The 13,740-nt window shown below is 36.7% G+C and overlaps 1 protein-coding gene across 3 annotated transcripts in view; it reads left to right on the plus strand.

Moving 5' to 3' along the window:
* Positions 1 to 13,740, plus strand: part of PPM1B (protein phosphatase, Mg2+/Mn2+ dependent 1B) — a 77,044-nt gene that overhangs the window by 55,408 nt on the left and 7,896 nt on the right. For all 3 annotated transcript variants that reach the window (XM_032239447.1, XM_032239446.1, XM_032239448.1), the window contains exons 4-5: positions 6,210 to 6,321; positions 6,721 to 6,778. In XM_032239447.1, the coding sequence (XP_032095338.1) occupies positions 6,210 to 6,321; positions 6,721 to 6,778 (170 nt within the window). The remainder of the gene's footprint in view (positions 1 to 6,209; positions 6,322 to 6,720; positions 6,779 to 13,740) is intronic.

The raw sequence follows: 13,740 nt of genomic DNA on the forward strand, positions 1-13,740 counted from the left end.
AGAACTATTACTACACACGCCACTATATTCTATATGTTTACATTTCTTTCTGGCAATCTACCCATTCATCCATCACCTATATATCTTTTGTTCCTACTCTCCAGCTGTACAGTACTACAGGATTTAGTATAGTTTTCTTCCTTTTCATATTTATAACTCCCTTCATAGAGAGAAACCTGTCTCCTGATCAACCTGACAAATCTGTCATGGTTAACCCTCACCTCATGCTTTTGCCTTCCTCATTCCACGTTGTCCATCCAAGTTCACCCTATATCCATGCTAAAGCTATGCTTACTGTGGTTAGGCATGAATATCCCATTCTGGACCAATCTGTGGCCACCATTTCCCCCTTGACTCCCTGAAAGATTTGTTTTGCTTAGCTAAGCAAATCTAATGGTATTAGACAAAAGTATTCAGGAACAAGAGAAGGGAGAAGCCAGTCTGTTTATCTTTAAAGTAATTGCTGATATGTTTGAGTTTAAATCTGCCATCTCTCTTGTTCCACCTATTTTTTTTCATCCTCCATTCTTGCCTTCTTTTAGATGTATTCCAGTTCATCCTAGGATTTGCTTATTAGTTACACATTCTTTTAAAAATTCATTTAGTAAAAAAAAGGGAAAAAATTATTTAGTGGTTACCCTGATAAATTCAGAATGTATGTTGCAGTCTTATGGCTCTTTTCTTTTTTCTTCCCTTTTTTACTTTCAACCCTGAGAAGCTAAGGATTATAATTTTTTTTTTTTTTTTTTTTTTTTTTTTTTTTTTTTTTTTTTTTTTTGAGACAGAGTCTCACTCTGTCACCAGGCGCCAGGCCAGAGTGCAGTGCACGACCTCGGCTCACTGCAACCTCCACCTCCCGGGTTCAAGCAATTCTCCTGCCTCAGCATCCCGAGTAGCTGGGATTACAGGCACGCGCCACCATGCCCAGCTAATTTTTTGTATTTTTAGTAGAGACGGGGTTTCACCATATTGACCAGGATGGTCTCAATCTCTTGACCTCGTGATCCACCCGCCTCGGCCTCCCACAGTGCTGGGATTACAGGCTTGAGCCACCGTGCCCGGCAAGGATTATAATCTTAATATAAACTTTTGATTTTATATATGCTGTTTTTAAGATATGAAATTTCTCTTTATAAAGTTAGATTGTCACTCTTTTTTTTCTTTGTGGGAAGAAAGAAAAATTCTTCCCTAACTCAAGGTTACGTAGTTATCTGTATTTTCTCCTAATACTTTTATGTTTTGATTCTTTTCTTTTTGTAGAAAATACATTTGAATGATGTAACTTACAATGATGGTGTCATAGACTTGTTGAATTTGGCCTATTATTATTTATTTATTTTTTTTTTTTTGAGACGGAGTTTCGCTCATGTTACCCAGGCTGGAGTGCAATGGCGCGATCTTGGCTCACCACAACCCCCGCCTCCTGAGTTCAAGCAATTCTCCTACCTCAGCCTCCTGAGTAGCTGGGACTACAGGCATGCACCACCATGCCCAGCTAATTTTTGTATTTCTAGCAGAGACGGGGTTTCACCTTGTTGACCAGGATGGTCTCGATCTCTTGACCTCGTGATCCATCCGCCTTGGCCTCCCAAAGTGCTGGGATTATAGGCGTGAGCCACCGCGCCTGGCCGAATTTGGCCTATTATGAATCATTCTGTACATAGTAGGCCACAGTAATTGGTGAGAGTTTTGAAGTATGAAGATCTATGATTTCTAATGTATAATTACAATTAAAGGATAAAACCAAGGAGAGAGTCTTGCAAATTTGGAGAATGGGGATTTATCTTTTCTGTCTTTACAACTATCTAGCTGTGGACCCTAAACAACATGCTTAAAGCTTTTGGGAGGTCCGCAATTTCCTTTGCTCTAAATGAATCTTGTTTTTAGGTCTCAGTACTTTTGAGTCTCAATGGCCCTGTTTTGAGGGTGATGGAAAGGTGAGAAACATGTAAGAACACATTGAAGATTATATCAGATGCACTCATTCCTATTGATAATATCATTAAGAGGAGCTATTTTTATAGGAGTTAATTCTTTAATGATAAATTGTAGTATGTTGAGGTTGCTTATTGGTGACTGTAGTTTGTCAGAAGGTGGGAGGAATTCTCTTATTTTCCTTTTTCCTCATTCATAAAGAAACCAGGTAGTTTTTATTTTAGGAAGAGCTCTCTAGTTTGGTCAGCTGCTAGTTATGTGATCTTATACAACTTGCTTAACCCCTCAAGGCTCCAGTTTTTTTGTTGGACACTAAACATAAAAACACCAACCCTAGAGTTTTTAAAAATGAATTGTTACAGTAAAAGCTTATTGATGACACTTGTTAAAGATGGTAAAGCAGATTTTTTTTCAAGGGGGCCATGGCAGTAAATATGAGGACAACTACGATGGAGTCTTGCAGTGGCAGAAAGAAATTAGACTCAACTTGGAGTTCTGTAAAGATAAGTAGAACTTACAACTAAGGAGCTGAGTGTTGAGGGGAAGTGTTAGTGGATGGAAAATTATTACTAAGAGGAGGCATCAATATAAGGGGTTTCTGGCTAAACTGACTTGATAAGATGGCAGGCCAGGACAAAATATCCAGAGTGATCATATACCAAGAGTGGGGGTTTTCAATAAACTGACTGAGCAGGATTCTGATTCAGCCTGGTTTCTGTAAGGACTGAGAGGGAGCCCAAAGGTCTGCTAGTCAGAAAAAACTCAAGAGTCTCACTAAAGGTTTGGTCCAAGGAAAAAGAGTTTTTTCAAAATAAATTATGTTTGTTAAGCACCTATTATAGTGCCTAGCAGGCAAGCCCTCAGCAAACTGTAACTTTTATTAACTCTTAACTTCTGTAATAGCTAAATTTTAATTTCTTAAAGGTGTGGTCAATGCAGTTTAACATGGATTAATAATTTAATATTAATTTTCTCATGCATAATTTGTAACTTTCCAAAGTATATATTATATAGCAGAGAAGACAAATACGTAATAATGATCTCTAGGGCCTGTAGCAAATAGTTATTGTTAATCAGGAGACAAAACTGTTAGCTAGGCAGCCACTACAAATAAATTTAAGTTGGTTCTTAAAATTTAACTTCAGGCCGGGCGCAGTGGCTCAATCCTGTAATCCCAGCACTGTGGGAGGCCGAGGCGGGTGGATCACGAGGTCAAGAGATCAAGACCATCCTGGTCAACATGGTGAAACCCCGTCTCTACTAAAAATACAAAACATTAGCTGGGCATGGTGGCGCGTGCCTGTAATCCCAGCTACTCGGGAGGTTGAGGCAGGAGAATTGCCTGAACCCAGGAGGCGGAGGTTGCGGTGAGCCGAGATTGCGCCATTGCACTCCAGGCTGGGTAACAAGAGCGAAACTCCATCTCAAAAAAAAAAAATATATATATATATATATAACTTCACAGGCTGAGCATAGTAGTCACACCCATAATCCCAGCTCTTTGGGACACCAAGGCAGGATTGCTTGAGACCAGAAGTTCAAGACCAGCTTGGGCATCATAGACCTACAAAAAAGTTTTTAAAATTAGCTGGGCATGGTGGTACATACCTGTAGTTCCAGCTACTTGGAATACTGAAGCGGGAGGATCACTTGAGTTCAGGAGTTTGAGGTTACAGTGAGCTATAATCGCACCAGTGCACTCCAGCCTAGGCTACAGATCGAGAACGTGTCTTTTTTTTTTTTTTTTTTAAAGTAACTTTTTATTTATAAAGCAGTGTTCTTCAGGAGCATTATGTTTCTACTGGAGTTTTAAAATCATGTAATATCACCGTAAATATTGTGGTAAATGCATTCCGGTATTCTCAGTAAACCTGTGTATATGCTTTTAGTGATGACTGGTTAGGTGGGAAAGGAATAATACTAAAATAAAGAGGGAATAATAGTTCATCTAAATTGATTAATTATATATTTAATGATTGCTTTCTGCGTGTATGTTTATTCAGTGTTTATTGAACATGTGTCACTGAAGATATAGCAGAAAAAGAAGTCTCATGGAGTTTGTATTCCAGTAAAGACCTCTTTTTTTAATAGAAAAGATATAAAATAGAGTAAGCAGAGAACAACAAGGAATATTGGTTAGGAATGTCTCTGTGAAGAAGGACATTTGAGCAGAGACCTGCATGGAGAGAGAGTATCTACGGGAAGAACATTTCAGACAATGAGAACAGCAAAGACTAGGAGGGAATGTGCTTACTGAGTGTGACTGGGTTAGAATGAGCCAGTAGAATATTAGAGGAAGATTAAGAGGTTTGTAGGAGGCATATAATGTAGGGTTCTATAGACCAAAGTGAGGACTTTGGACTTTATTTGACTTATGGTAGGAATTCATTGACTTATGGTAGGAAGATTTTGAGTATAAGAGTGATTTGTTCTTTTTTCCAAAGGATCTCTCTTAGTTGCTGTAGGGAGAAGAGATTGTATAAAGGGGACAAGAGAAGCCAAGATACCAATTAAAAATCATGCATTAATGCAGGTGGCAGATGATGGTGGTGAATTGGACTAGAGGGAGGGGTGTGAAAATGTCTGGAGACATTTTTGGTATCATAGCTGAGGGGGTGCCACTGGCATCTAGTGAATGGAGGCCAGGATGCTGCCTAATACTCCTCAGTGCACAGGACAGCCCCCACAACAAAAAATTGGTGTAAAATATCAGTATTGTTGATGTTGAGAAGCCTTATGCTATAAAACACAGATTTAAGGTAGAAAACTTACGGTTCTGTTTTCATGAAGCTTGCAGTCTGTGACACAATAAGTATCTTGTATATGGGAATATATAGCATTATGGCATATAGTACATGTTATGCATATGGGATATGGGAGTGTATTGCAGTGTACTTACTCAGGCTTAGGTCAGAGAAGGATTTGAGAATGTGACATATAAAGTTGAAACCTCAAGGGTGAAAATAGGCATTCACCATACAGAGAAGTTGGATTAGTGTGAAAAGTGTCCCCAAACCATGGAAAAGAGTACTTGTGAAAATCTAGAAGAAGTTTTTGAATAGATAGATCCTTTGGAGATGAGGGAATCAGGGGCAGAGTTGAAAGAGTAGTGAATGTTAAAGTAAAGGTCTTGTGAGGCATGGTAAACAGTTTGGATTTTGTATCTCCAGGACTGCTGAAGACACTGCTTTTTTGTTGTTTTAAAAGTAAGGCTTCAGCTGGGCACAGTGGCTCACGCCTGTAATCCCAGCACTTTGGGAGGCCAAGGGAGGCGGATCGCTTGAGGTGAGGAGTTCGAGACCAGCCTGGCCAACATGGTGAAACCCCATCTCTTACTAAAAATACAAAAATTAGGTGCGGTGGCAGCCTGCCTATAATCCCAGCTACTGGGAAGGCGAGGCAGGGAATTGCTTGAACCTGGGAGGTGGAGGTTGCAGTGAGCCAGGATCACACCAGTGCACTACAGCCTGGATGACAGAGCAAGACTGCCTCAAAAAAAAAATAAAATAAAATTAGTGAAGTTTGGTGTAGTTCTAGCTACTTGAGGCTAAGGTGGGAAGATCACTGGAGCCCAAGAGTTCAAGGCTACAGTGAGCTGTGTTTGCATCGTTGCGCTCCAGCCTGGGCCACAGAGGGGGAGACCCTGCCTCAAAAAAAATAAATAAGTTGTCATAGATTTTTGAGGAGCTTGTGTCTTGCCAATGTTCAGATAATCATGCTTTAAAAAATTGCTGTAGAATGTAACTATTCAGGTAAGTATCAACCTGTAAAAATGATTTTTAATTTCTCCCTTTTTTCTTATAATTCTTATCCAGCTAATCTTTTTTTATTCTGTAGTAATGGCACTCATAACTTTTGTATTATTTTTACTTAATATTCGATCAAAAGTATTTTTCCATATAGCTGTTACGGTAATCATAGAGACACCTATTTCATAATTTTTAGTGATTACAAACCATTTCACTCAATGGATACACCAAAATTTTTTTAACTGTCCTCTTGTTGCTGAACATTTAGCTTGTTCCAGTTTTTGCTTTTATGAATAATGTTGGAATGAACATATGTATGTAAATAACTTACTTTTGCTTTTTTCCCCCTGCATAACAATGTTTCAGCTAATAAGTTTCTTATATTACTTGGTAAAAATTCCTTGTGTATTGATAATTATATATATATTTTTTTAAATAAATACTACCAAATAGTACCTCTTATTTCACTTCTTGGTGAGTACTGGCTTATCACATTAATTAGGAACCTTTTTTAACAACCTACAGAGATTATGGAGAAGTCTGGTGAGGAAGGAATGCCTGATCTTGCCCATGTCATGCGCATCTTGTCTGCAGAAAATATTCCAAATTTGCCTCCTGGGGGAGGTCTTGCTGGCAAGTAAGTAGAACAAATAGAGCTAATTTTGAGTTCATTTATAATTAGTACTTAAATAATTTGGGGTAAGAAAACTTAAATCAGAAGTACATCAATTATCTAGAGATGAAATGGGTTAGTGTTTCTTTTACTAGAGAAGAACTCTAAAACTTCATCCAAAACAAGTTTTTTAAAAAGGAATTATCTATCGTACTCTTTGAGGGTGAACGTCCTTCTTTCTTTGCTAATGAGTACAAATGGATTGTGCAAAATCAGATTCTGAGAGTAAAGTGTAGAGAGTATGTTCTTGACAAGTATAGAAGTGTAGCAGTTAATTTTTTAGTGTAGTCAGGACAAAATATTGAGATATTCACAAGCTTAAAATTCTATGTAATTGAATAAAACTAAAACAATTTTTTTTAGGCGCAATGTTATTGAAGCTGTTTATAGTAGACTGAATCCACATAGAGAAAGTGATGGGGTAAGTTTTATTTTATTTTCTAAGCATTTGAATTTGAATTTCACAATATAATTACTAAGTATGAGTACATTTACATTAATGAAGTCTATAATAAAGTATGTAGTGAATTAAATTACTGGTGCTTTTTTTAAGGTGTCAGTTACAGTTTAAGAAAATGTATTGAAATGAAGATAGAGATAAAACTTTGTTTTGTAGATAGCTTTGTTGTCTCTTTTTGGCCATCAAATGACCTTTTTTGTTTTAGCTGTCTTTATTTCTTCTCTATATGTCTGCTTTTCCTTCTTCTTCTCCTTTAAACCTTAATTTTGAGGCAAGAATGCTCTTTTAAATATCTTAATTTCTCCTCTAGCAGGCTGCTGCCATCACCAGAAGTTAGTAATAGTGAGTGAGTTATTATTTTAATGTCCACACCTTTTGGTGCCCCAGTATGCCCAGTTGGAATACCCGAGAATAATTTTTTCTAATATTATTGTTGTATTATGGGTGTATGAGCATTGAGCTGAGATAACCATTTCTGTTGTACCCTGCTGTGCTTCATCAGAGCAAGGCTATATGCCCTTACCTTTTATTTGCTTTCCTTCGAAATGTCAATGACCTGCTGGCTGCTTCTCTATATAGTTTTGTTTTGTTTTAGTACTATTACCAGGAAACGGAAGTGTCTTTTTTTTTGTTTTTTTTTTTTTTTTTTTTTTTTTGTTCACTGCCAGTCAGTTCAAATAAGCACTTTTCTCTTGGGTTTTCAAGTTTTTGGAAATAAATGACTAATTGTAAATATATATGCTTCAAAACTTAAAGGGAGCCAAACTTAGAAATAAAACTGATTGGGAAGAAATAGAGCCCCCTCCAGTCTCTAGGTCCTCTTGGCAGGTTGAGAAAGACCGTATCCATTGGCTAGAAATCATGCATCATCTCAATTACATTATTTGCTAGGATTCATTACTACATAGCAATATAAAAAACAATAAAAATATCCCGGCCAAAAGAAAAATTTCACAATTAATATAATTTTAGTGAGTCAAATGAAAGCAGTGCTATATATTGCTAACCATAATTTATATCTTGGTCTAAAGTAGTGATTCTGAGTCTTTTTTTGTGGCAGGTACCTCAAAATATTAAGCATTGTACCCACAGCCGGGCGTGGTGGCTCACGCCTGTAATCACAGCTTGAGAGGCCGAGGCGGGCGGATCACTTGAGGTCAGGAGTTTGAGAACCAGCCTGACCAACCATGGAGAAACCCCGTCTCTACTAAAAATATAAAATTAGCCGGGCGCAGTGGCGCATGCCTATAATCCCAGCTACTTGGGAGGCTGAGGCAGGAGAATCGCTTGAACCCAGGAGGCAGAGGTTGCAGTAAGCCGAGATTGAACCATTGCACTCCAGCTTGGGCAACAAGAATGAAACTCCGTCTCAAAAAAAAAATTTTTTTTTTACCCAAAGCTGTGAAAATTAATTTTAAAATACAAATATTTCATATGATCCATCGGAGAACCCTCAAACAAATGAGTATAGGATGTTGATCTGACTAAAAGGATGGTGGTAATTTGGAAGGTTGAGAGAAGAAAATCTTACCTTTTCAGCTAGATTATAGATTCTACATGGCATCCACTACCTTGGTTAGAGGAAATAAGCCCTCAGAAGTTATTGAGTCATTATTAGCCATAGAAGTACTCCCATTTCTTCATGTGTAATCTTTAAAAATACATCCATATATATTTTGCTGGATTTTTTGGTCCCTTAAGAAAATGGTCTATTTTTAGTCTCCGGATTTTCTATTTAACATATACCAAGAATAACTTATAAAATTTTTTAAAAGAAGGCCGGGCGCGGTGGCTCAAACCTGTAATCCCAGCACTTTGGGAGGCTGAGGCGGGTGGATCACGAGGTCAAGAGATCGAGACAATCCTGGTCAACATGGTGAAACCCCGTCTCTATTAAAAATACAAAAAATTAGCTGAGCATGGTGGCGCATGCCTGTAATCCCAGCTACTCAGGAGGCTGAGGCAGGAGAATTGCCTGAACCCAGGAGGCGGAGGTTGCGGTGAGATCGCGCCATTGCACTCCAGCCTGGGCAACAAGAGTGAAACTCCGTCTCAAAAAAAAAAAATTTTTTTTAAAAGAAAAAATGATTACACATAGTAGCTACATAAACAGGGAGTAAATAGGAAATGGAACCATGAAACTTGGGGGAGATGCTCAATATATAAACCTTGCCTTGGCCAGGTGTGGTGGCCCACGCCTGTAATCCCAGCACTTTGGGAGGCCAAGGTGGGTGGATCACCTGAAGTCAGGAGTTCAAAACTAGCCTGACCAACATGACAAAACCCCGTCCCTTAAAAAAATAATAATTAAAATAAATAAATAAACCTTGCCTTAAATAGATTATTATTTGACAATATAAGTGGGATATATGTACTTAATTACTTTTATACATAAATGTTCTATTAATATCAGTGGATCAAACGCTGACAGTGTATCATATAGTAGATTCATAGAGGGAGAAGCTTAGAAAACATAAGACATGACCCCACCTGTGTGCTCAGTGCAGCTTGCACTGTAGTTATAAACACACCTTAAATGATCAAAATGTTTCACATAGCTTAGTAATAAATAAATGACAAAATCCAGAATGTGACCATTGCCATTTGAAATGGACAGTGATTACTGTGAAAGTTCAGCTAAGTAGGGGAAAAGTTAGCTTCTTAGAGAAAAGATAGGATTTGAAGAACGATTTGAATGGCAGAAATGAGATGAGGGTGATGACCTTTCAAGTAGACTAGAGAGGCAAAGTCAAACTATAAGATCTCTTCAAAAGAAAGGACATCTGTTAAGGATAACACAGAGAATTACTGTGGTGAAAAATAAGAATTTAAGTTGCAGAGGTATTTGCTAAGAAACCAGCCTTTTGAACATCATTTTAGGGTAAGGAACCACCTTATGTTTGGAGCATAAGAATGATAGATTTTTTTAAAAAAAATCTATGGTATTTTAATCTATCACAAACATTTGCCATATTAGATTAAAGAGATGATGCTGGCAGTCAGGTAGTTGTGAAATAATTGCAGAGACCAAACGATAAGTGTAAACTTATCAGTACATAGATATATGGATTAAAGGAACTTCCCTTGTTTACTAAAAAAACTGACTTTGCAACCTAGAATTCTAAATGGAGAAATAATATATGCTTTTCACAGTAGTCACTAACTTAGAAAAATGTTGAAACATAATTGCAAGTAGCAGAAATGCACTGAAAAATATTGCAGAAGGAGAAAGAATGAAGAAAATATAGACGTGATTAAATCTTAGCTCTTAACTTGACCCACTTTAACAAAAAGGTAGGCACAAAGGTGCCCCGTAAATGCTTCATAACAGTGTAGAAGATGTTGCCAGGAGCCGGATATTAACTTGCAGGGTAGGAAAGGTGAAAGTATGGTAGAATTACCAAAGAGGAGAGAAAGTTGGAAGGTATTATAAAAATTAAGTTTGTTTTTTTAATAAGAAAAATTATTAGGCCGGGCACGGTGGCTCAAGCCTGTAATCCCAGCACTTTGGGAGGCCGAGGTGGGTGGATCACGAGGTCAAGAGATCGAGACCATCCTGGTCAACATGGTGAAACCCCGTCTCTACTAAAAATACAAAAAATCAGCTGGGCATGGTGGCACATGGCCTGTAATCCCAGCTACTCAGGAGGCTGAGGCAGGAGAATTGCCTGAACCCAGGACGCGGAGATTGCACCGAGCCGAGATTGCGCCATTGCACTCCAGCCTGGGTAACAAGAGTGAAACCCCGGCTCAAAAAAAAAAAAAAAAAAAAAGAAAAATTATTTTTGTTTAGATATTCAAACAAAGGATTACAGCCAGTTAAATCAGAGATTTTTTTTTTTTAAACTCCTGAAATGTCTGCTTTGTATCAGAGAGAATTGTTCTGTTGTAAATGCTTATAGGTAGTACCACTAGAAATAGAGATTCATTCATTTTTCTTATAATTAAGACAAATCTTTTAAATAAATATATTTCAGAAAGTAGAGTTGAGTATAATTTAGAAATTAAATAATTTTAATATACAGAAAGGTTACTATTTAGGGGAAGCTTCTCAAGCTGTTTACTAAATTTGTTTTTTAGTATGTGTTCCATACTAAACTAACTTTTTAGAATGTGTTCTATCTTCTTACTGCAAGCAATATTGATATTTTCCCAACTTTTAAAATACAAATTTGTGACAGAGTCTAGCAGAGATGCTTAATCTAGGGATTCGTGAATCCCCAGAAATCTTTTGGAAAATCTCCAGAAAAACCAAACTACATTTTCCTATAAGTTGTCCTTATGGGCTTTGGGATCACAGTCCTTCCCTTTTTCTAAAATGCTAGTTTTTGTTTTATAACTAGAATATAAATTATGTGAGATCTGGGACATTGATTCATTTATGTCTATAGTCCAAGCACGTTTAACAATCCTGGCATACAGTGAGAGCTCAGTAAATATTTTTTGAATAGGAAATATTTGTATTTATTCATTTCTAGTAATTTGCTTAAGACTGTCCTTAAGTCCTATATTTAAAAGTTAATTTGAGGTTACTAATTGGTATAAAGTCTATATTTATAGGATTTTATATTTTCATGCAAAAAATTATTTCCTTGTGAAAGACTCGTAAGGCTTTCAAATTAGTATGCCACTGATCAAGTAGTTGCACAAGTTGATGATTTTCCAAGAGTACAGTTGTGGAGGGGGTTGACTTGTATTTACCAAGCTCCTACTTGTGCCAAGCTCCTTATTTTTACATACACAGAGTCATAAGTAATCTTCTCAGCACCCTTCTTTTACACATGAGACTTAGAGAGATGAGGTAGCTTGTACAGGTCACAAAGCTAAATAAATCATGCAGCCAGAATTTGAATTAGGCTGACTCCAAAACCTATTCTCTTTACATTATTCCATGTGGCCTCTCTAAGGTAGTTATAGATTATATATGTCTGTACACCACCTCATCTATAATCCAGGAAAAATCATTTCCTATTCTTCTGTAAATATCATGTTTAATAGTCTTAAGATACTCTATTTTATTAATTGAAATAGGGTCTTGTTCTTTGTTCCAAGCTGGAGTGCTATGGTGCTATCACGGTTCACTGCAGCCTCAACCTCCCAGGCTCAAGTGATCCTCCCAGCTCAGCCTCCTGAGTAGCTGGGATTACAGGCACACAGCACCACACTCTTTGTGGACACTTTTGTATTTTTTGTAGGGGCAGGGTCTCGCTTCATTGCCAGGGCTAGTCTTGAACTCCTTGGGGTCAATTATCTTCCCACCTCAGCCTCCCAATGTTCTGGGATTGATTACAGGCATGAGCCACTGTACCCAGCCACAAGATACTCTGTTTTTAATGATGAATATTTTATGAAGTTGTTGAAAGGAGGCAGTCAAACACAGTTCCTTGTCAGTTATTTTTTACTTAAATACACATATTTATTTATCTTAATCCAAAAACTTTGTAAGGCATTTGGATCTTAGAGAAGGGGAGGAAAAATAGGACAGATTAGTCTCTTTTTGAGCCCAAAAGAATCTCTGTAGTGTTTCCACATTATTAAATTTCTCATGCAGTCATTTTTCTGTTTTACTTCAAACAGATAAATGCAATAGCCATAGCGCCTTTTGCATTTTTATGTCACAGTTTTTAGAAGTATGTGAATGCTAGTTTTTTCATGTTTTTTATTCACTTGTGAAAGCATTGCTATGGAGAAGACCTATACTATATGAAAATGCACTAACATTAGTCACTATGTTTTTAAGGTATGATTTGATATAACACTTATCTTAGCTGTGTGATCTTGACCATTAAAATGATACTGTCTAAGATTATTCATTAAATTTGACATGATTCTTCAAATAACGTCTAATTTATTAGAATCTTCATTAGTCATCAGTTTTGTCATATTCGAGAATTTTTAGTTAAAAAATTTTTTTTTTGTCTGACAAGCAGAGCATAGGACTCCACAAGAAACATATTTTTACTAGTGCTTACTTTCTCTCCACTGTTATAAGAAATCATTTTAAGAATTTTGGTTATGATATCTGTATTTTAAGAGATAAGTAATTGCTACAAATAAATATTAGCTGGTTAAATTTTATTTTTTTTAATGTGCTTAGATTTCCCTCCTTCCCCCTCCTATTACTACTCTCTCCTTGATTTATCTAATTTATCTGTCTTATTTGGTATAAGTTAATATTTTCATAGTGAGAGATTTTATTTTTAAGCTGTGTTAGCCTAGCTGATAGTAAAACCTTAAAAACAAAAACTAGGGTGGATGGGAGATGTCCTAAATTCTCATCTCAGTAATTGCCTTCAGTTTACATAATAATTGTAAACATCCCATCTGATACAATGTATTAATCAACATAACTAGTGTCTTACAGTTTTACTAATTTTACTATATTAATGAACTATATTCTAAACTTCAATATGAAATAACCTGTGGTGTTCTATAATAATTTCACCAATATTTCTAGTAAGAGTCTATCTATATGAGGTACTTCCTATGCAAAAAATGTTACTCACCATAATGTATTCAACAGAGCATAAAGATAGACGTTGATGTTAATTATACCTGTGCATGAATCAGAGCTCTGCCACTTACTAAGATTGTCACCCTGACAAATAACTTAATCGCCCTGAGCCTTAGTTTCCTCACTTATAAAAATGATAACTGGAGTACTTACTTTGTAGGGTACCTACGAGGATTCAGTAAGATTATGTATATAAATTTCTTAGCACAAATATTAATTTTCCTTCCCTAGATGATAGGAGGACATAGAATGGAATATGAAATTGTCTTTACTCTCAAAGAGTTTGCAGTGTAAGTGGAGAGTCTTGTGAACGGCTGCAAGGTAGAGTTAATTGCTATAATAGATGTGTAAAAATAGGTGTGCTATATCAACTGTATGAGTTCAGATAAAGAAAGTGCAGGAACCTAGA

The sequence above is a fragment of the Sapajus apella genome, unplaced genomic scaffold (assembly GCF_009761245.1).
Source record: "Sapajus apella isolate SASKATOON/1434 unplaced genomic scaffold, GSC_monkey_1.0 scaffold44, whole genome shotgun sequence".
In the NCBI taxonomy this organism is placed as follows: Eukaryota; Metazoa; Chordata; class Mammalia; order Primates; family Cebidae; genus Sapajus; species Sapajus apella.